Source organism: Sitophilus oryzae, unplaced genomic scaffold (genome assembly GCF_002938485.1).
Source record: "Sitophilus oryzae breed Bouriz unplaced genomic scaffold, Soryzae_2.0 scaffold_177_pilon_pilon, whole genome shotgun sequence".
Taxonomy (NCBI): Eukaryota; Metazoa; Arthropoda; class Insecta; order Coleoptera; family Curculionidae; genus Sitophilus; species Sitophilus oryzae.
Genome location: NW_022146479.1, coordinates 3581040 through 3606488, shown reverse-complemented (window position 1 = coordinate 3606488; position 25449 = coordinate 3581040). Strand labels below are relative to the sequence as shown.

At 31.6% G+C, this 25449-nt stretch overlaps 1 protein-coding gene across 2 annotated transcripts in view; it reads left to right on the top strand.

Moving 5' to 3' along the window:
- LOC115882208 (limbic system-associated membrane protein-like) overlaps positions 1–25449 on the top strand; it is a 247558-nt gene that overhangs the window by 179697 nt on the left and 42412 nt on the right. For both annotated transcript variants that reach the window (XM_030900112.1, XM_030900111.1), the window contains exon 6: positions 22525–22622. In XM_030900112.1, the coding sequence (XP_030755972.1) occupies positions 22525–22622 (98 nt within the window). The remainder of the gene's footprint in view (positions 1–22524; positions 22623–25449) is intronic.

Genomic DNA, 25449 nt, shown 5'->3' with positions numbered 1-25449 from the left:
TATTGGAATAATCGAATTTCAACTAGGGTATTGAAATAAATATAATTATTAATGAAAGAATAGAAAATCTAAATTACATAGTTTTTTTCTCAAGTAGAGGCATTACTCAAGTAATTTTTTTTGGTGGTATGATAGGTATTTTGTGGCATTATTAAATTATAATGGCGAATCAAATTTTAATATGAAATCACGTCAAGTGTGCCAAATCTCACCGATTATCTTTTACGTCATTCGTCCCGGTACGGTGTCCAACCTTATCCCTTTTTGGAAAAGGGTTCGTCGGTCACACTTTTGCATTTCCCCAGGGTCTGTTCAAATTTACACCGATGGATTACTGAGAGAGCCTCAGGTCGTGATATTTTGTACATTTGGCACAGTGGCGTACGGTTTTATTTCAAATCAATTCAAAAAAACTATATCAAATAAAATTTAAATCATTAAAACACAAATAGAAACAGCCTTTAAATTTACAAACTTGTATTACATTTACAAACAGGAGAACTGATAAGCAAAGACAGTTAAAACTGTAGTAGATCTACTAACAGCGCGTTGTTAGCATAATAGGCATTAATAGGCAAGTCTTCAGCAAGCCGAGCATTCCAATCTAAACTTGATTCTTTTATCTATATTCTAATCTAATGCCGATTTTTTTTCCTTTTTTAATGATACTTTGATGCTCTCCCTCTTTGGTTTGTTTTAATACAGTCCTTTAAAAAATATTATATTTTTAATAAAAAGTAGCGTTGCGTGTTTTTATGTTATCTGTTATTACTTAATTATAAGAAAAAAGTTAATTTTCTTTACTTATTTATGGGGTGTCATTAAATTAATAGTCACAAAAATAACAACAAGCAACATAAACGATAAAACCTAATTTTAGTATTTCATACCTAAATAATACTTTGGTAGACATTTATTTTGATATTTCATTTTATTATATTTTCTAGTTCTTAAAAATTAATAACGTTTATTTTCACAAAAGAAAAATACTAGTTTATTGTAGGATATTAACGACACTTGTTGAAAGAATAATTATAAAAAATGGGGCTATATTAATATTTATGACTTTATTAATTTTTTTAGTTTGTTTTTATCGGCTTCGTTAATAATTTACAAATACCGATCAAAAAGTTTTATTGAAAAGTAAGCTTTCTTGAAATCTTGTTTCTTTCTTAGGTATAATTTATTTTATATCATCCTTTACCACATAGTTTGCTTGTATAATAACATTAACAGCGAGATAATATGACAAAAAAAACCTTCTTCTTCTTCTACTTATTTGAGATCTAGTCGATTCTTGGGAGATGGACTGCCAACTGTCTTTCCATCTTTTTGGAGGTCTTCCCAGCTGATTCTTACTCATGGGCTTCCCTTCAAGAGCTACACGTAGTAGCCTGTTTTCTTCCATGCGTTTTACCTGTGCGAACCATTGTCTTTTTCTTTGCCTACTCCATCTCACTACGTCCTGTATTCCACATTGTTGTCTGATATTTGTGTTTCTAATTCTCTGTCTTGTAGTCTTCCCCATTATGGTTCTTAGGATTTTCATTTTAGCGACTGTTAACATGCTTTTGGTTTTGATTTTTTCCTCTCGGATTTCTATGCCATATGTCATTATTGGTCTGATGCAGGTTTTTAAACCTTAATTTTGCTATCTGTTCACATGGGGGAAGGAGTTTGTCCACACTATTTGCCTCAGACTTCCTGACATGGCCGCTGCTCTATTTATTTGGCTTTTCGATAGAAAAAATAGTTTATATGAATAAAACCAAAGCTTCATATTTAAAACGATGTTAGCCTGACTGTGACTAAATGAGCCTAAACCTGCCTTAAACCTCACAACTAATCAGTTAGTGTTGTTGATTATACATTGGCATGCGGGAATTTAATCACCGCGTCTTTATAGACCTATTGTGTCTCTTTTCTTGAGTTATAACTCATCATACAGTCTCAGAGCTTTTTCAAAAGCTAATATTTGAGACAGTTTTACAGAGGTTAGTTCTCCAACTCCGATGTCAGTCGTACCAAAGTTTAAGTCACGAATGGATGTCGTCTCGGCCACTCAGTGATTATGCCTTCTGGTGTTGTTATAGTTTTTTTCCCACAGAATCTGTGCATATTTACCAGTTTAGTTTCCTGTTAAAAACCTTGTGACAATACAAGATTTTTCTTACTTAAATCAATGAAAATCTTTGATTTTCCCGGCCGTAAGTCCCGTGAAATTTCTTTGGGTGTCTTAGACCGTTGGAGGATTCCCATTCCAGGTTACGGATGGAGTCTTCCAGGTTCTTGAGTTTCTCTTTAAGTTGGTTTCCTCTTGGGAAGCAGAACGATTAATTTAGAGTAATTATATAATTAATTATCTTATACTTGATTATTTAACTGAAGTATTACTTGACTGCCTCATATTCTCCAGATCGGATGCATTCTCTAAACTTTGTAAACTTTCCTTTATAGTGTGGGTGCAGTAAAAACCCGTCTTTATACGGTATCTGGCGCATTTGCATGTTTTCATCTGGAAAAGTGTTCCCCATTTAAAAGGAAACGTCTCGCCGGCGTATAATACGCCACAGAATAAACCTCTGCGGTTGCTCGGGGCTTCTGGAAAGAATCGCTCTCCAGAGACCCGTCTCAAACTTAATTTCGACTCGATTCTGATTTGCTTTTTTATTTTACTGCGTGGCTAACGACAAAATGGAGACGAACAATCCTAAAAATAGCCTGTGTGGAAAATCTAATCTTTTATCCGCTTCAAGAAGAATTAAAACTTGTTTTTTCATAGGAACACTTATGGTTGCTGTTCTTCACATTTAAAATGTTTGTTAGGAAATCTTTGACCAACTTCAAATTGATGGTAGAATTGTCGATAGTTAGATTTATGTAAAATCCATAAACATAAACGGCTGTGTGATATCTCTAACAGATCTTAAAATTATACGCGTTTATAACTTCAGCATATTTTGACATAACCAATATCGATGCTTCAATTTTTTTCAAATACGCAAATTTTATAAATGTTATATTAAATAAACTAGATGATTTATTGAACATATTTTAATACTAATATGGTGAATTTTAAATAAAATTCTCTATGTTTAATTATTTTCAGGGCCTTTTAAAGCCATTTAAATATATTTAACTCTTTAATCTTCAGTAGAATCGAAATCTAACTAAAATCAATTAAACTGATCGAACTAACGCTATCCTATTTAAAAATGCACCGTTAAAAGCATTTAATGCCCTTGAAGCTCAAAGATTGTAATGAACACTGTTTACAAATGTTACGGATCAACTTTGCTAGTACAACGAACTTAGTGTATCGGTTATGTGAATGTTATCTACACCACAACGATTTCATACAGGCTTTTTTTCCATTTTTAAAGCGTCTTTTATTGTTATTTATTCTTTTACTATCCTATTTAAAAATTCGTGAATTTAAAACTCTTGAAGCTTAAAGATTGTAATGAACACTGTTTACAAATGTTACGGATCAACTTTAAAACTTTCCCAGTACAACGAACTTGGTGTATCGGTTGTCTGAATGCGGGCAAAAACCCAGATAAAACTTTCAAAGCTCCACAACGATTTAATACTGAATTTTTTCCATTTTCTAAAGCGTCTTTCTTTTTTTGTTGGTTTTTCGGTTATCCTCAGTTACTAATTGCGGAGTTGGGAAAAGTTTTTAATTAAGCTATGGCAGAAAAGCGCTTTTTGAATCGTGTTTCTTTTCTATATCTGGCCAATAAACGTAGCTGCGAGTGCTTGTTTAGCATGTTGTATAGTTAAAAAGTTTTTACAATATAGTAAATTTATTTTTGTAATATTATTTGTGTCTTAAATTTTATCTAGAAATAGTATTATCTATTGTTGTAGAAAAATCAGTTTTTGCATACTTTCCTCTATACAGAGTGAGTCTTAAATAAGTGAAAACATTTTTAGGGGTAGTATATTGCCACCCCAGAAACACAATTATGATTTTTTTCGCGAATTTTTTTTTTAATTTTTTTAAGTTTTAAATTAAAAACAGAATTTCTTGATAATATGACAACATAGATAGTAGATTAAATTTACAAGAAAGGAACCCCAGAAAATATCCAGTGGTTCTCAAATTTTAAGTAAAAAACATTTTTTTTAAATAATTTTCTAAGTAAAATAACTTGGTTATTTTGGACATATTTTAAAAACGGCAAAGAGAAAATATATTTCTTTTATTGAGGTTCTATTGAGAGATTTATTGATCTACCAGTCCTGTAAATATTTGCACTTATTTAACACTCTATATAAATCCTTTCTTTAACTAGAGTTAATGTTCCAAAGTAAGTTAATCTAATTAGATTTTTTCTTAAAATTTGTTCATAATATTTTTAGATAAGATATGCATATTCTTGTGATTTAGTGATTTCAGTTTTAATTTTTAAGATTAATAAATATTTCTATAATAATTTTGACATGAAAATATTTAAACACTCATTTATGTTTTATAAAGCTACTAACTGAAGAAGTCGATGTCCTTAGATAGGTAAAGTTTAATAAGGAAAGGTAACATAATATCCTTCTATCATCTTTTCCTAGAAGTTTATTTTTTACTTTAGTCATCATTGATCTACTTAATTTTATGTTTGGTCAATAGGTGCATTTTTTGTGTATTGTATTTCACTTTAAAAATATTTTTTAAAGATTAGTTTTTCGCATACTTTCTTCTACATCGTTAAAGAACGTGACTGTGTGTGGACTAATTAGAACAACACTTACACTACATTATAATAAACAACCATATCTTTTACCAGGGCACGCTGTTCAGAAGAGTCACAAAAAAGCGGGTGAAAAGCCAAGCAAAGCTCACCAATGTCATTCATAGATCCAGAACCATTTTGAAGCGTTGCAAAAGCAGTCACGAGAATAGCTACTCTAGAATGACAGAGAAACTCACAAACTTTTAAGAGTTGCTTGGAGCGAAAACGTTAATCTTCAACAGAAATAATTACACCATTGCCAGAGAGCTATGGAGGATTCAGTCTCCAAATTGCTAGATTTTGTGAAAAGAATAGGACTGTAATGTAACCTAAGGATCAGAAGATCACAATATAAATGTAAAGGTCGCAGTAGATCAGGCCGATAGCTACCTCGAAGAATCTATTTATCTATCTATCATACCTTTATGAGTTACGAAAAATATACATAAATGATACACCACTAAGGCCTGTCACTAGTTTCAGTCAAGAGATTCAGCAACTAGCTGAATAACTTTATTAACTGTTCAATTTAACTACGTAGCTTAATTCAATTATACTTTTCACGAGCCTTTAATTTTCCCAAAAGCCATATATTTAATAATAAAATATGGATACGGCTTTGAATATAGGTTATATGTTGATCATTAAAAGCATCGAATTGAATAAATATATCGCTGAATGTCCGTTTGTCGATAAATCTTTTAATCGAAAACGAGTTAATCGCGGAACAAAAACGTTAATCGTCAACAGAAACAATTAGGCCGCGGTTTCGATATGGCGCGAATTTGACGGACGAGGGGGTTGAAATGGGGTGGGGGTGAATTTTGGTGGTTTGGTCCGTCAAAATCGGTCACCGCGTTTCGAAACACGTAACAAAAGCGGAATAGAAATTTTATATTTCTATGAATGAACATTTTTTGGCGTTTAAATGACAAAAAATATATATTTATTTCTTGTATGAATAAACACCATATTGTACATATTTTTTAGTGAACAATCAAAACGCCATACAACTAAACTTATAAATACTGATATATAAAAATATATTTACAGTCAGATGCAAAAAAACGCAACGGAGAAAATTTTAGTCAAACTTAAAGTGTTATATTTTTGTTATTTTTAGCCCCATTTTCATGAATTTTTTAACATTTTATTCCTAAACTCAATTTTTTAAAAACTTTAGTATTTGGCATATTATACAGAGTTAATTGAGGGATTGTTTTTTGACCCTAACTTTAAAACACCCTGTGCAATAATGTCGTGTGTAAATTTTCCTAAAATATAATTTTACGGTCAGAACCATGTCTTCTGAGCATTTTGTTTTTTGGATAATGTCAATACATACCTTGATTAATTTTTAAGAGCGAATTGGAGCTTGCCTCCAACAATTTGCAATTTTTTTCAATTATCATTTATTTTTTGAAGTTATTTTTCAATGTGACAAGGCGGCTTTGGTGATTATTGTGAACTATATACTACTATGAACTGACCATCATGTTCGACATTTGGCAAATGCTTGGTACAAGGGTTAGAGGTCGCGAATCAGTACCAGCTTCATTTACTGAACGTTGCTTGATCCTTAAAGAAGAATGGGCAAACATAACGCAATATGATATATGCAGCCTCGATGACAGTATGGAGGGACGTATACAGGTAATTACAGCAACCAAGGGCGGCAATACAAATTATTATGGTATTTAAAAAAAAAAAAATCTGTTTGCATACTTGAGTATTACAGATGTTTTCTTTAGTGTCTGTTATCGTTATTAATGTTTATTAAAACCCAAACTTTATCGTTAGTCTTTAACGTTTTTTTTTTAATACAGAGTATCCAATGCAATGTAATATCACGTTACGAAAATAATAGTCACCAAAACCATCTCATCATATTAAAAAATTACATCAAAAAGTAATGATAATTAAAAAAATTTGTAAACTAATCGTTATCAGTTCATTTCGTTCTTAAAAATTAACCAAAGTATGTATTGATACGAATCAAAAAACCAAATGCTCAGGAGTCATGGTTCTGACCGTAAAATTATATTTTAAGAAAATTTACAGACGAAATTATTGCACAGGGTGTTTTAAATTGAAGTTAAAGAAACAACCCCTCGATTAACCCTGTATAATATGCCAAATACTAAAGTTTATAAAAAGCTGAGTTTACAAATAAAAGTTGATATAATTATATACAGCTGGCTAAAAAATTCATGAAAATAGGGCTAAAAAGAACAAAAATATAACACCTTAAATTTGAACAAAAATTTCTACGTTGCGTTTTTTTGCATATGAGTGTATTATTAATAAAAATTAAAATTGAAACTACTAAATTGCAATGTCGGAAATACTAAATTACAAGTTTTAGATTAATTTTATATAAAAAATTTACTCTAGTTAATAAAGAATTTGTTATATCTAATTTTAATTCAGTTTTTTTCACTCTTCGACGATATAGATGAAAGTATACGAAAAAAGTACACAAATAAAATTACGAAATTGAATTTACCTTAACGTAAAAATTTCCTAGCTATTCTACACGGTAAAGAAGTACTCTCAGCTACATTTATTGACTAGATATAGAAAAGAAACACTATTGAAAAAGCGTTTTTCTGCTACGGCTTAATTAAAAACTTTTTCCAACTCGCAATTAGTAACTGAAGATAACCGGAAAACCAACAAAAAAGAAAGACGCTTTAGAAAATGAAAAAACTTGTATTAAATCGTTGTGGTGGTTTGAAAGTTTTATCTGGGCGTTTGTCCGCATTCAGACCACCGATACACCAAGTTCATTGTGCTGGGAAACTTTTAAAGTTAAATGCCGTTACATTTGTAAACAGTGTTCATTACAATCTTTAAGCTTTAAAAGCATTACATGCTTGTACTGAGGAATTTTGAATAGGATAGTGTTATTTTGATCGCATATTTTAATTAATATTGGTTAACTTTTTATTCTGTAAAAGATTGAAAATATAGAAGAATCAACAACATAAAATTAAATAGATTAATGATAACAAAAGTGAAAAAGCTTTTTAGAATAGCTTTCAAAGGGTATTGTGTAAATCGATATCGATTACAAACTTTATTGTACAATATAAACCGCTACTTATTAAACTTTGCCTATCTAAGGAAATTGGCTTCTTTAATGACAAAACAAACAGTTCAATGACCTACGATATTGTGTGTTTGGGGTAACAACATAAAAATTGTCAGGTCAAAGTATAATTTTATTATAGAAATGTTTATTGACATTTCGAAATAAAATTGATATCACCAAATTACAAGAACATGCGTTTCATATCTAAAAATATTAAGAGCAAATTTTAGAAAAAAATACTTTTATTTCTTTATACAGCACTAATTCTACCAAAGAAAGGATTCGTATAATTAATTTTAATTTTATTTTGTTCACAGTTTTAACAATTTAAATGACAGTATGCAAAAAATTTAATGTTTTACACAACTTCAGATAATACGATTTCTAGATAAAACGTAAGACATAAAAATATACGTTTTAAATAACCTACTTTAATGTAAAAAGTTCTTGCTATACCAGACGGCAAAGAAACGCTCTAATCTACGTTTATTGGTTAGATATAGAAAAGAAACACGATTCAAAAAGCGTTTTTCTGCCACAGCTTAATTAAAAACTTTTTTCAAGTCCGCAATTAGTAACTGAGGATAACCGAAAAACCAACAAAAAAAGAAAGACGCTTTAGAAAATGGAAAAATGCCAGTATAAAATCGTTGTGGCGCTTTGAAAGTTTTATCTGGGCGTTTGCCCGTATTCAGACAACCGGTACACCAAGTTCGTTGTGCTGAGAAACTTTTAAAGTAAGGCCGTAACACTTGTAAACAGTATTCATTGCAATCGTTAAGCTAAGAGTTTTAAATGCTTTTACCAGCGAAATTTTAAATAGAATAGTGTTAGTTTTATCATATATTTTAATTAATATTGGTTAAACGATTTTACACAAGATTGAAAATATAAAAGAACCAAAAACATGAAATTAAGTAGATCAATAATAACAAAAGTAAAAAAAGCTTTTTAGAATAGCTTTAAAAGGGTGTTGGTAAATTGATATCGATTACTAACTTTACGATACAATATAACCCGCTACTTATTAAACTTTGCCTATCTAAGGGAACATGCTTTTTGGTAATATCTTTTTTGATATAACTTTTTGTGTGTATTTATAAAGAGTTAGAAAGTTTACACAATAAGCAACTTTGCTAAAATAACATCAAATAAAGGAATTAAGTTGTGTTAAAAATATAAGCTTACATCGTCTTGATTTCTCTAACCATAAATAAATACGGTCATAACTTTCTTGATACATTATTAAAGGGATTTAAGATGTCTCTCTAATAATTTCCTCTACATTTTATAGGTAAACCATGAAATACAATAGAGATTTTGAGTAATAATATAAAATAAAAATGGACCCTCATATAAACTATTCCAATAAAAAATGTACTCCAACGTTGCCAACAATAATTAATTTATAAACAGGTCATTTAATGTAATAGTAACCTGGCAACAAACGAAATTCCCATAATCGTTAATACAAATACACAGGAAGACTAATAGATACAATATTTGTGTCGTTTTAAAATGGGACAACATAACTAAATTTAGTAAGAAATAAAATTATCTATGTACTACAGAAATTATAAAGTGTTATTAACCTCGGGCAATTAGTAATTAACGTCCTTATAATTTCCTTAATACATACATACATACTGCCATTACTCGCTGACGAGTATTTGACACGCATCAGAAGATGGCCACACAAGGCGTTTTCTTTCATGAGCTTTTCTGTGACTGAAAAGCCCGATACGTGATGTTATCTGCCCACCGCACTCCGGACATTCAAAAATCTCATTGCATGTTTGCCTCTTTACTTTTTGGTTGTCGCTGTTAACTAAGTTTACAATTCTTCTCCATTGAGTTCTATTTTGAGCTGCTTCTTCCCACTCATTCTGCATGTTAATATCCTTTAAGTTTTCGTGAAAAATGTACCTTTTGAGTTGTCCACCCGGCCTCCTCTTACCGTCTACAAGCTCACCGTAAAGCAGAGATTTTGGTATGCGGTTTTCTTGTATTCTGCATACGTGACCAGCCCATCTTAAGCGGGATTTTGTAACTATGACTTCAATACTCCTTAATAATAATTTCCTTAATACATGAATAACTAAACCCACTAAATTATAAGTACTTGATTATCGTATCTAAGAAAATTATGAAAATAATCACTTAGTTATTAATTTTAGTAAATGTTTTATCAAAAAAAGTATTAGTGCTTATAATATTTCCGATTATTAGAATTACAGAAAACAAAAAGCTGAGCCCAAACAAAACAACTCTAATTATAGGGATACGTAAAGCAAACTCAGACCGTTTTGGGGTCTTTAAAATGAAACGTCAAAAAGTAAAACCCGTCCAAAGGGTTGTTGAATTTCGTACTTCACCCTTCCAGTGTACACAGGACTCAAAGGAGGGCCCATATTTTCCCTACCAGATTGAAAATAAGCCTTCAGATCTTCGCATATATGTTTTATTGGACTAAGCAAATTTGATTATATCCCTCCGGGCTAATATTGTTAGTAAATTGAAGCCGAATACCTAGCGGGAAATATACGTCAATTTTGCTTTCGTAACAAGGTAACATTAGCCTAGCTGAAAATATACAATTTGGGAGCTCATCTTCGCTTTTAGCATAGTAGCTATTAGATTAGGGTACGGAGTTCGTGTATCGAACAGTTTGTATTATTAGTTTGTAGTTAAATAAGTATTAGAGAGTAAGGATTTAATAACTATTTTCATTAGTTAGTTTTAACGCGTTATAATTAAATTAAAAATGAATGTTGTCATGTGTAAATTAGACGAGGAAAAAAGTTTGAAACACACTATGGAGTACGTAAAAAAAGCAAAGGATTTAAAAATTATTTTATCATCTAGGTGTATCTGTTCTCAATAGTCTGTTTTTTGATTCATCTCAATAGCTTAATTTTTTCTGGAGATATTGACTTTTGAAGAAGACATTAACATTTTTTTGTATTTTTAAATTTCACGAAAATATCAGCATTTTGTTTCACCTCGTATAATTGACAGATAGTAACTTTCAATTTTAATTTAGAAAGAAATACTAAAAAGTCAAATAATTTAGCTACAAATTGCTTAAAAAATCATCAAAATCCGCCCACTAGAACAAAATATATTAAACTTTGAAATACATCAAAATTTCAAGGTGCCCTGTTTTTCGTGCCGGTGACTGATATTATAATAATATCAGTCAAATTTACAAAACAAGATATACACAAAATAAATATTTTTTTAAACAAATTAGGTTTGTAACTCCGCCACACTTATTTGTAATAATTGTAATAACTGCATCCACTCTCTGTACATCAGTAACATATTACACAATATACAAGAAAAATTCAACTGTAAAATAGTACCTATATTGAAACCTAGAAAGATATTGAAATGAAAAAACACTGCGATAAAAAAAATAAATATTTTTTCGCCAGTCTTCCAAAATCGAATCCACCTTTTAAAATACCTACCCCCCTCTGTTGTTTCTCCCCTATCCAGGTGAGCTGCGCGAGGGAGAATTCCTCCCGAAAGATTCACCCCCCGAGTTCGACGTTTTAAAAATAGCGCCAGATAACAGATAACTGCTATTGACAGCTAATTCCGCGCGCCGATAAAGCAGCGCCATCGGTTACGTGGCGGATGTTTAGCCAACCGTTCAAATTCATTTGTTTTTGTCTTGCCAGCCGCGAAATTCTTTCTGTTTGTCGTTCCTTCTCCTCCCATTTGTTCCTACATTCCCTCTCTGTCCCTTCCTCTTTGTTCTTCATGCTTGTTCTCTCCGACAGTCTATTATCTGGTCGATTAGTAAGCATGCAAGTTGGAACGTGACGTATATATAGGTAGATATATCAGGGACGGCGGTGATATAAATTGTTTTTTTTTGCAGGGAGTCTGGAAGACGAATCGATGAAGTACAAAAAAAGGAATTGGCAATTTTTTTTTCTACTGCGATGTGATTTAGCGTAAAATTTATTTAAAGCTGTGTATTCTCGAATAAAAAAAAACACTTGAATATTATAATAACGATTAGAGCTCAGACCTTTGAATAAAATGAATAAGGAAGAAGTATAATGCTATCCATGTATTCATGCATTAGAGACCAAATCGACAATATGAATCTCCATTTTTAGGGTTTTGTACCTCAAAAGAAAAAAACGGAACTTTTATAGGATCACTTTGTTGTTGATATTTTGGTGAATATTTGATACACCCTGTGGAGTATGTTAACAAAACAAGGAATTTAAAAATTATTTTATCATCTAGATGTATCCTTTCTCGATAGTTTGTTTTTTGATTCATCTCAATAGCTTTTTTGGAGATATTCGCTTTTGAAGAAGACACTAACTTTTTTTCGTATTTTTCCATTAAAACCATGCCTTTGCTTTTGGTCCTAGTCAACAGACCTATAAAATAGTGTTTATAATTTATATAATGTCACTGTTTTTGAAAAATCATACTATTATTGTCTCTTGGGCAGTTACTCTAACAGATATGGTTTTAAGTCCAAAAGTTGATCTCTGCCATGATCAATTAAAGCAACAATAACCGATACTTCAGAATTTACCCATCTTTACCAGAGCAAACGTCAATAAAAAATAATAATATGACTTTTCAATGACAGTGACATTACAAAAACAATAAACAGTATTTTATAAAAAAATGTGTTGATGGGGACTCATAATAAATGCTGAAATTGCTGTAAATAGTTACTATCTTATGTTTTTTTTTCGTCTTTGATATGTAGTCATATCAAACACGAAATAAACAATCAATTTGTATGCAGTTTGCTTGTATCTGTTAGGTCAAAACAAAGCAATGTATATGGTCGGCTGGTCTTTTATACATACCTATAGATGAGGATGATATATTCTTATATTAATTTACTATAATATTTTTTTAATACCTTTTTCTATACAATAATATTAATTCTATATAATTTAAGAAACATAACATGATTTTTATATATCGTCAAACAACAATAATGAAACGTTACGCGAGCTTAACAAGGTCAGCGCAACACCCAAGACCGAACACTGGCAACATATTTTAGACACAATGCTTAAATTATATACGTTTTTTCATATCTTAATGGCCTATCTCACGCGAAATTCTAATATACAAGCCTAGAAATTGGCAGCGGTTCTGGTCAGCGAACCTAAATGGCTAAGAAATAGATATTTCTTGATTACAGACCTTATATATTTTGTAATTTTGGAATAATCAAGTGGAGATATCTAGTCTTCGTTACTATAACTTTTTGACAACATTTTGCTTTGCTTTGTTACACAAATTTGATGAACAAAATAGAAATTGAAAATTAACATTTAATAATATTGTTAATAAAAAATTGGCGCCGGGAGGCACGTATAGCCGCCCATACTAAAATATGTTAATAAAAAGTTGGTAGGCAGTTCTTTTAGTTTCAAAGTAAAGGAATTTTTCCAATTTTTTTATCTCAAAAACTGCGACTTTGACTAATTTTGATGTTATTACAAATTTTGTTGCAAATATTATTCCTAATCTTAAATTGAAAACCGCGTTCCGCTAGCTACTGTAATTTTGGAGTTACGATTTTTTAAAATTTTTAACCCACTCCCGTACCCCCTTACCAACCCCCCACCCGCACCAAAAACTAATGGCCACATTCTCGGGTGCCACAGTATTTTTGTGCCAAATTTGGTTAAAATCGGTTTAGAGATTTTTGAGTTATCGTGTTACAAACAGACGGACAGACGAACAGACAGACAGACAGACAGACACCATGAATATATTTTGTATTTAGGTCATTTATGACCCAAATAACTCATTTTGAGTGAAATTAAGAAAACTCTTTTTTGCCGATCTTAATAGCCTACCATACCTGTTGGTATGGTCGGCTAAAAAGGGATTGTATACATTTTGCCTCTTATACATTTTATATAAAAAAATATCAGTATATTTCGTAAGTCTATTTTTATATACGTATATCTATACCAAACCAAACCAAACTATCTAAATATTGTATAATATTTTTATTATTTCTAAAATTTCTTTTTAACATTTTTTTGTATCTTCAAATTTATTTAAATAATTTGATTTTTCCAGTAGTGTAATTGCGTGATATTGTACACCAAAACCTGATACAACTTGTTAACCTAATCTAACTCTGAGAGGAAATTAAAATCCGTATTTTTCAACTTAACCTCATTCTTCTTTGTCTCATTTTTCTCCCGCAATCATAATCGTGTTCTAACCTAACTAACTACACGCTATGCACGTTTCTTAACTACCGGTTTACATGCATTCCGTTAATAAATATCAGGAAAGGGAAATTAATAAATGAAGGTTTTGCATTTGCAGAGAGCCTATACAGGCCTACGACCTACTAACGATCAGCAGGGCTGAAGTTGACCGCAAGTATTGTCATTAAAATTACCACGATTAGGAAAGTACAGTTGCATACGTGATTTAACAGAAAAACTACTAAAATATCGGAAAAATTCACGGGAAAAAATTATACAGAAAATAATTTTTTTAAATCATATGGGTTATCACTGGAAATTTAAAAAAAAACATGTGCGTCACTGACTTTTTTTCTTTTGATATCAGAATTGTGTAGTCCTTTTAATGCCAATTAAATGTTATCTCTTAATATTTTGTCGAATTCCGCCTCCTTGATGAGATAAACGCAATTTTATTAATCACAATTAATTAAATTAAAATAAAAATAAAATTATCTCATCAAGTTGATCTCATCAAGGAGGCCAAAATCGACAAAATATCAAGCGACGACTTTTAATCGGCATTAAACTGCTTACACTATTTCACTAACAAAAGAGAAAAAAGTCAATGGCGTAAATGCTTTTTTCAGAAAAATATTCCAGTGATAACCCGTATGCATGTCACTGATAAACATGTCGACACTTTTTTAGCTTTAAAATATGTTTCATTTATATTAACTTTTATCCTCAAAATTTCATTTGATACGCTAAAAGTACTTGGAAGAAAATTATAATAAATCTAAAAAACATTAAGACTTTAACACTCTGTAGCTACGAAACAAAGCAGAACTGGACCTATGTTGATATGAAAAATAAATCTTATTTTTACGTAAGGAATCTTCCCATGAGAGATGGCACATGTTTTTTGAAACACCCTGTATATTGGCAGGGTTGAATGTCGCCCTAGTAACTAGTACATTTTCCTGTACAAAGAACTAAAATTTGAAGCATTTAATATAACTTGCTTTCGTATGATAAACTAAATATACTCAGTAATAAAAAAACAATAGAATTTACAAAGCTCCTTGAAAATTATCAACAAGTTTCTAAATAGGTTATAAAGACAACAAAAAAATAAGAAAAAAGCATAAAACACGACCCTAATTACGCTTTTATGTATTCCCTTTTATAACTTGTATTTTTCCAATAAAACTTAAAGATTATATTTATTTTTATAATATTTTTATGGCTTTATTATAAGAAATACCTTCTAAATTGCTTAGATCGACTTAATATCCAGAAACTTTTAGCTTCTGACCTATATTAATAATAAATAATATTTTCGATAGAGTAGTTTACCCTTTAACCGTTTATTATTATTAATATTTAGTAATGACCCTAAGAAAATATTTTGGAAACATTACACCCGTCACCAAGCTGCTTAAGTATTCTTTTGAAGCTTATGTCTACTAAAATATAAATTACTAGTTTTTTCCCGCGACTTCGTCCGCATAAATTTCGAATTTTATTAATATTAAGTGTAACATTATTTATTATAGCACCTAGTGGCAATATTTTAAGGTACCTATTACATGGGTCTAGTTCTAATTGATGGTTTATGATAGTTTATGATAAAGATAGCCGTTTACAGAGTTTAACCTAAGCGTAATATATATTTAGTGCTCTCCTGGTATTTATCTTTATTTTTTTTATAATGTCTTTATAAATTATAGCCTATATCCTAGTCTGATGTAAAATCTATATTATTGTAAAGTTTCAATTAAATCCATTCAGTAGTTTTTGCGTGAAAGAGTAACAAACATCCAAACAAACTTTCGCCTTTGTAATATATCAAAATACAAACAAAATAAAACACTAAATCACCACAATTCACCAAAACACTTTTACTTTTACCAGTGGCGGACTAAGCCTGTCGGGGGCCCGGGGCGGCGCAGCTAAATGTGGCCCCCGCCCCTGTCTGTTCAGATAATGATATACTTCTAATACACATTTTGTAAAAATTGAATGACGTATGTATAATGGTTGAGAAAATTCAAGTATTTATACAGGGTGTCCCCGGCTGAGCCTACATTAGAAATTTCTAGAGAACTACAATATCTACATCCTAGATTTTTTGCATATCATTGTTTCACAACGAGATCTATCGACTAAAAATATTTTCAATATGGCGGCACTTTCGGAAGTACCGGAAGTTGACAGCAATTTTCTTATTTTAAATGGGTGTCTTAATTTTTTATTACATATTTAAATTCTCTGTAAAATTTTATGAATTTTAATATTAAACACTCTATACCTAACGTTAACCGTTTTTGAAAAAAAAAATATTTATAATTTTTGGAGGAAAAAAACTGCCTGTTAAAAATATGTATACAGGTTGTTAATTTGTTTATTACTCGCGGCAAGAGCTTTATGGTTGAAATATGGCAACCTCGGCCCGTTCGTCGGTAGACGACGCGCGACGCGACGGGACGAGTCGGCAGAAAACCCTATAAGTGCATGCGTTCTCAATAGGCAGTGTTGCCATTCTGTTCTCCTATAAGTAACTGTCGAGTTAAAACCTGTATAGCCTAAACGTCAAATTTAGTGATTGCCACAGCTACTGTACCATAAAGATAAGACATGTGGCTATCTATTTCAAAAATTAAATTGTCCGAATGTCTTATAATAGTGGCCGCAGCTATCATGGAATTGAGCGATTAAAAAATTATCATAAATCATTTTTTTCAAATGGAAATCCACTTTTTTTATTTCACTCGTAAAAAGGTTATCATTACTTTCGTTTTTAAAATGTGTTAGTTTTTGACTATACATGTTCCTGTACCTAAAATAAATCGTTTTTCCGGACACCCTGTATACTGTAATAATTATAATAAAAATCCATATAGATATAAATATGTTACTCATCAGCAGTGCCGTCTTTTCGTTAATAATATTTTTAAATCGAAAACGAATGCAATTTGATATAATAAAACAAGTAAGTGCAAAGGTAAAGTGTTTTGGTGTATTGTGGTGAATTAGTGTTTTATTTTGCTGTTATAACACCAAAAGTTCCAACCCCAACTGTAATAAATTAGAGTTACTAAATTATTGAACATAATTTTGCTGACAAGCCATATACTGCCATTCACGGGCAATGCAGTATTAGATCAGGAAATCCCCGACCGAATGTTCGCAAGTATTTAATGGCAACTTATGATGGAAAACAAACAAAGTGATTTTGTAAGTCCTCTAAGATCCGAGGGGCCCCTTCGCTGCCTCAGGCCCGTGGCCCCCGATATACTAAAGACGGCACTGCTCATCATCGGTAAAGAAGCTAGAATACAAGTTATGCTGTGCATTGGTTGTAATTTAAAATGTTTATTCAGTAAAAATAAATAATAAAATCATTGAAAAATAACTTAAAAACTAAAATAAATAAATTCAGTCTCAAAATATATAAAAAATAATAATTATTCGATATTTTAAACAAAGAAAATTACCCCTTGATTTAATTTCCTAAATAGAAAATGCCATTGACAATTACTGGGGCCTAATAATTGATAATTAAGTAAATATCTGCTGCCATGTATACTGTTTATAGTTTACCTATACACATGGTTTGCATACTCCTCCTACAAACTGCTTCATAACTAGTGAACACATGTTGGCCTTGTTTGCCAGTTGAATAAAAAATTATTTATTAAGATTCGGAGGCCCCCTAAAAGATGGGACCCGGGGCGGACCGCCCCTTCCGCCCCCCCCCCCCCTTAGTCCGCCACTGACTTTTACACTGGACGCGCGTTTCGCTAACCATGTTAGTTGTGATGTTAGCATCATCAGCAGATGTTTAAAAACTAACGAAAATATATATCAGATTAAGTATTAAAAAAATAAATTAATGGATTATATGCGGTATTATTCTATAAAATATTGTAAAGGATCATTAAAAATAGCAACAAGTTGCTGTTTGTTAGAAATGCAGTGAAGCGATAGCCATCAATAAGTCATTTATTTGAATTTAATCACAGACATTCAAAAAAGCCATTACAAACAACATTAAAGTTGTTAGAAAAATTAATATGAACTCTAAATGGATATTTAAATTACAGATAAATCAATTCTATAAGTGAATGATTGATAATAACTCTCTAATGACACAAAAAGAAAGTTATACTTACCTAGAAATAATTTATTAGGTCAAAATTTTGCTTCTAATTTATTTTTATTTTTTATATTACTTTTTAATTACATCATGTAATATGTATTAAAAAACTTTCAGCATTCAGCACATTTTTAAAGCTTCATATAAAACTTCTGCATTAAAAATCCCAGTTAGTACAAAAACTGACTAACTCCTGACACCGTAATAATTAATATTTTGCCGTATATATTTTTTTATTCCGAGCAGAGTTGAAAGTCCAAAAGCTCTCATTTTGTTGTCGAACTCTGTCCAACTAAAAAGTTAACTTTAAACACACAATATAATTATCCGTAACTCTCATAAAGCTTACGGGAACGCTTCAAACTAAAGTTTAATAGTAGTACCTTTGAATGGTGGATGTATATAATATATAACTTTTAGAGAGATGGTTGTAAATTATTCGGCTGAATTAGTGGGTTTTAGTGGATATTAGTTCATTTAAAATTGTAATACAATAATTAAACGTATTCATTTTTATTAAAAAAATATAATAAATAATATTTATTATTACAATAACTAAGTGCATCGGGATGATTTTTTTAAATGGAACACCCTGCATATTATTTCATTTTTGGCCTCTTTTTAGACCAGTTTACATAATCCTAAGATATGAGTAAATATATGTCGGTAGTTTCAGAGATATTATTAAATAAATAAAAAATATATTTTTTCGGCCTTTCTTAAAAAAATATTAAAAATACAAGAACTGTCCTGAAATCAAAATTATAGGTATTTACTTTAGATCGTCTATACTTACTTTTCTATAAATAACGTAATCTTAAATCATACAGGGCAACCTTGGTAGATGACCTCCTCAACGAACTGTCCACACAAGGTTTTTATTGCCTAGGATATGCAGACGACATCGTAATTGTGGTCAGGGGCAAGTTTGCTGGTATGATATCAGAAAGAATTCAGACAGCCCTAAACAAAGTTGACAAGTGGTGCAAACACGAGAGACTGACAGTCAATGCTCAGAAAACACAAATTGTCAATTTTACAAAAAAGATAGCACCAAAAGGCCTAAAACCACCAGTGCTAGAAGAAACGGAGATTTCATTTGCCAAAGAAACAAAGTATCTTGGGATATTTTTTGATCAAAGGCTTACATGGAATACTCACATAGCGAAAGCAACACAGAGGGCTGCCATCTCTTTAGGTAGGTGCAGAAGGATGTGTGGAAAAACTGGGACTTAACCCTAAAATGACTCTATGGCTATACACAAGGGTAGTAAGACCCATGATAACCTACGAGTCGGTGGCGTGGTGGACAAAGACATCGCAAGTGGGTACGGTAAGGCTGTTAAGTTCCACACAAAGGCTTGCGTGCCTGTGTGTAACTGGGGCCATAAAAACCACTCCTACAAATGCGATGGAAGTCTTGTTGAATTTACCACCACTACATATTTTCATACAAGGCGAAGCCAGCCTCTCATGCACAGGTTAATTCACGGTCAGCAGCACATAAGCCAAACGCATAGTGCTGCAAACCAGAAGCTAATCCAAGAGCTAAAAGCAGACAAAGTATTGGGATTACCAATTGATGCAACAGCTACTAGGTACAGCTTCAACAACAAATTTAATATAACCATACCAGGAAGGGAAGACTGGAGTAAAGGTGTACCCATTCAAGCTGAGGCAACCTGGTATACAGACGGCTCAAAAACGTCAGAAGGCGTAGGAGCTGGGATAGTAGGGCCGAAACAAGGGAGATCCTTCCACGTAAGCCTATCCAAGGATGTCACAAATTTCCGGTTATTATCTTGTCCCAGAAATAACGACAATCCACTATTGTGTAGAAGAAATAATAAAGCAACAAAGAACAAATCGTTCTGTGGCCATCTTCACAGACAGCCAAGCGGCGTTAAAGGCACTCAGCTCCGCGGAGGTCAGTTCTAGACTAGTGTGGGACTGTGTGCGTGCTCTGAATACTTTGGGCGAACGTGGCACTGTTACGTTGGCCTGGGTGCCAGGGCACGAGGGTCAGAAGGGTAACGAAAACAATGAACTAGTGGAACTAAGTTTTTTGGTGGTAACGCTTGCGAATTGTGAGCTACTGCCTAACCAGGCTGCAAATGTGGTGCCTTGTGCCTCGTTTGCTTCCCTTTTTCTTTTTTCAGGATCACTAGTTCATCGTTGCTGATTCCTCCCGTATTGATGAAGCTGGAAGGCAGAAAAACTGAGTGTCTATGGGTAGTCATGTTTTCGTCATGTCTCATGGCTAATCTTGCTGTAGGCTTGCCCGATAAATTCTTCGTTCTTTTTTTTACAATTCCCACGATGGCATGTTTTGTTTATATATTTTTATTTATTTATTAATATCTCTGAAATTATCGAAATATATTTACTCGTATCTTGGGATTATGTAAAGTGATCTGAGAGGCAGTCAAAAATGCAATAATATACAGCGTATTCTATTTAAAACCGATCCACTCACTCTTTTTTGAGCCACCTATAGAAGTTAAAATATTTTTCTGAAATACATCCTATTAGGTTTGCACTTAAACCAAATTTTCTAGTTTTTTATTCTGGGAGTTACAGATATCCGACGCACTATTGCCGGATCGTGTGTGTGAACATTAAAAATTGAGTGTGAACATTAAAAATTCATAATGAATATTGTCCCCAACCATATTATAATTTTCAACAAATAAAATCGCGTTTTTTCTCCTGGAACAGACATCACACAACCTGCAAAAAAGCTGGATTTAAAGAGTTCATTTCTACATTCGGAGCGAATCCAGTTGTTGAGATATACAAGCGGGCAAATAAAAAGAATTCGCCATGAAAGCGGGCTGGGAAAAAAGAGCAGCATCGGATGTGTGCTGCGGCCATTATGCTACACAGAGAACGCAAAAAAAAATAAACAGGTTACTTTTTGAAATAATTTGTCGAAAACAAAAGCGTTCAGTTTACGTCACTTTCAAACAGTATTGCCGCGGTTTTTTTCAGGTTTTCAGGAAGAAATTTATTTCCTTTTTTTTTTGTTCTAAACGCTTGGGCTTGGTAACTGTTTTTAATTTATTATGCGTTAATTTTCAAAAGAAAGGGACTCTTTTTGTGACGTATAACAGGTCATACAGTGTATCAGTGTGCGTAATTTTTCAGTTCTATTTAGCAGTATTATATTCCAAGGTTTGGAGAACAAAAAAATTATTTCAAATTTTTTTGTTGTAGGTATATGCTTTTTGATAATTCTTTCAGTTTATTATATGGAGCGAGCAACAATGAGTGAATTATCAGTAGTTGGCTATTCTAATTTCGCTCGTTTGGTTGGGCTATAAATTTAGGAAATTTGTATTTTTATCGCCTGTTATCACAGGCTTCAAAACAAACCAAGAATTCTATAACATTATTAATTTTTAAGACTAATCAAAACGAGATGAGAAATAAATAGATTTGATCTGAAGGTTTTCTAATTTATTTACTGAATAAGGGTATTTAAAAAATTTTGACAATAAAAGGTATATTAAGGTGTCATAAACTAGTTTCATACCAAAGAATGTACGTTAGAAAGTGTCCAATATAGAATATAGGATTGGTGCATTTCAGTTGATTTTAAAAAATTCCGACCGCAGCGCTGTATATGGCAGAAATCAGAAATGTTCGCTATGTATTTCAGTTCTGTCCCGGTAACAGTTCATGTTGATCGCATTAAAATAATTTATTAATTATTAAAAATAATTAAAAAAATAAACACTTTTAGAATAATTATATAATACATTTCTTGTATACTCGTTATTTAAACCCGTGTAATGGTATATATTAGTTGTTTACAATATTCTCCGATGGTGGCAGCACCGGCGAAGAATGCACCAAGCCTATAATCGAATGCTCGATTAACATTAGGATGATTTAGTAATCTGTCAGTCTACAAAAACTGCGTTATGTAAGAATACAAAAAAATATTAATTATTTAATAAGAAACCGTTGTAGAAATCAGTTGTTGCTATTAAAGAATTGTCTATTTTCCACTAAATCCCATTATTATTTGAGAGACTTACACTTGTAGGAAGTATTCATTTTCCATCCTGAACCACAGCCTGAACATTATAGTTGTATTGAAAAACAATAATTTATGAGGTTGAGAATCAACTGGTTTAAGAATATTAAAAAAAATAATTAATACCGAAGTGAATTATTTCAATATTGCAAGAAATATAATAAGCATTTTTATGCAATTTGTGGTTAAAACAAAACTTTTAATGGCTTTTTCTCCGTGGCTGTTGACAAGATGTTTTTAAAACCCTTCCTGGCGGTCTGGCATTCTCACATATATTTTCCTTGTTCCAGATCCACCGGAAATAACTGTGGAACGTCCGGTTGTTTACTCGGGGGAAGGCCTGGAAGCCCAACTAGTTTGCATCGTGCACGGGGAAAGCCAACCTGAGGTAAGTCACACCCAATAAAATAATATGCTTTATAAATGAAATTCAGGTCATGCTCAAAATATTAAATAAAATATTTCTGTTATTTTTAACTTAATAATAATAAATTATCATCATTTTTCTCAGCAAGACTGCATTTTTCTCGCAACCTAACTAGCATTAAGCTTCATTTAGAAATTCGAAATTAGTGGAATAAATTAGTGGTTTCAATTAGCGTAGAAGTTTGTTCTTCTAATTTTAATGTAAGCGTTTAGAACCTCAAAATTAGTGGTAGTAATTTTCAATCAGTAGAAAAAGTTAACAAACATTTAACTTTTGCTACTAATTATGCATCAAAATTTGTGGATAATGTCATTTTGGCCTTTGATTTATCATCCGTCAAAAGAAATTGTGGTTAGAAATGAAAAGTGTATTATATTATAACATAATTATTAGGCTCTCTCTATGGATAAAAGTGACTACCGTAGGATATTGTACTAATTTTAATTGTATCTTTGAGACTTAAATATACACTAAATTTATTCTACTAATTTGGATTATCTGAATGAGGCTTTAAGCTTCACTCAGAATATCGAAATTAGTGGAATAAATTAGCGGTTTCAATTAGCGTAGAAATTTGTTCCTCTAATTTCAATGTAAGCAGTCAGAATGTCAAAATTAGTGGTACTAAGTTTTAACTAGCAGAAAAAGTTAACAAACTTTTAACTTTTGCCACTAATTATACTTCAAATACTTATAATAAATATATTGTAAATGACTATTTTTCGCAAGAAAAGGAAGTAAATGTGTAGGTTCATGTCCATACGTGGATTTATTGAAGAACTGCCACTGAGTAGAGACTAATTATTTTTCTATTTGATGATAAATAAATGGCTAAATAGCTATAATATATATCATGGATGATTTAATATAATTTGTGAGGTGGCCTTCTCATTTACTAGACAATCGTTACAAAAGCGAAAATAATAAATTATACACCCTAACGAAGACACTTTGACCTTAACTAAAAATTAAACCGTCCCTAAAACGGAAGGATAATAATAGTTCTTGTACATGATTACTTAACTTGTAAGGGTTTGTGTATAACGAGCCGGACACTAGTAGCCCTAAATAAATTAAAATCGTAGCAGGTCTGGACAGGGTTGTAATCAGTGAAAATTGGAAACAAAGAACATATGTTATTTATAACCTTATATGTAATGAGATGAATCGCCTATTTAAAAATAGACATATTTCTTTAAATTCAAAACATTCATTTTTAAGACACTCTGTATACAGAAATAAAATTATTGATTTTTAAAATATGATTCGCAAAAGTAGGAAGGGGGAACATCAATCAAAATTGATGTTATTTTTGGGTTCTTGAGTTTTGTGACAAAGAATGTAATAAAAGATAAAGTAAATATTTTTTCATTATTTAGGTCTGTTCCCAGAAGAATCCCTGACTAAGTCAGCACGTTTCTCATTGGTTAAAATGCGTAGAAACCTGATTGTTAGTGAGGTTTCTATGCATTTCAACCAATAAGAAACGCGCTGACTAGTCAGGGATTCTTCTGGGAACAGACCTTAAAGCATATATTTTATTTTTCTGTTCTAATATTCTGTATTAAAGTTTTCCTTGTTTATTTCATCTGAGAATTATATCATATAACATGTGTATGTATTTAATGGAATCTATTTATGCTGTAAATAATTTCAGTTTAAAAGTAATCTAAATAAAATCGTTTACTGTCCATTCATGCAGATGTTTGTGGTTCGAGGTGAGAACAAGGGCCTTGTTGAATGTACTAATACTTTTCGACCGTGACTGGGCGAATATCTTTGCTCGCAGAGGGCAACTAAAAGCAATAAATATAATATTAAGATATTTACACCAAACATCCAACTTTAGCTTCGAGATCCGAAACCAGGACCTTAGTACCTGCGGGCGGCGACCTGCTAACTAACCAAAAACTCTTCAGTTTTGCATGATATAAATGTGGCATGTTTTGAATGTATGAAACTACAAACCTTGGTATGAGGACAGTTTTATATTATTATTATTTCTCTTTTATTAAAGTTCAGGACAGCATAGTTAGATTCTCTGGAATAGTGATCACGGTTTTCTCTGCCGTGCTCTTTTACATGTGAATTCCAGGCAGAGTACGACACTCCTTTCATTTCATTTAATAAAATAAGTAGGGCTATTTACAAATTTAGCGTTTTATTTACATAACCTATTCTCCTCAAATTTTCCAAATTATTGCTTCTGTTGAGGCGCATCCGAGGTAATCACAATAAAAAAATATTTAACACAACGTAGGTTCCTTTCTTTCATTTAAATTTCTTGTTATACAATTGGCCAAAATATTACCTCTTCAATTTTGTTGACGAATTTGGGTTGTTACACTACAGTAATATTGTTGATATAACTGACTTTTTAAAATTTTCAAAGATTACATTATTTCATCTTATCAAGTGGATGCAGGTTTCTGATTTCATTAACTACATGTGTTCCATATATCTAGCTCAATCTGTATCAAGGAAGTTGTTCTTGTAGACTCTGAGATAAGAATACTGAAACATCAGAGCACATGCAATTTTTATTTGAGAAAACAAGGCGAGAACTAGAGAAACATTGCTCCCATCCTAATCTTGACCACTTGGAATGTGTGACTGTTATTTCCATTAATAAAATGATTCACTTTAATAAATGTCAATGTTATTAATTAATTTCGGGAGACGATAATGCAATTTTATCGTCGCGAGTTACGTTTTAAAAAATATTCAGAAATTATTATTTCAAGGAATTTATTACGAGTAGAAAAAATTGGCGCTGGGAGGCACATAT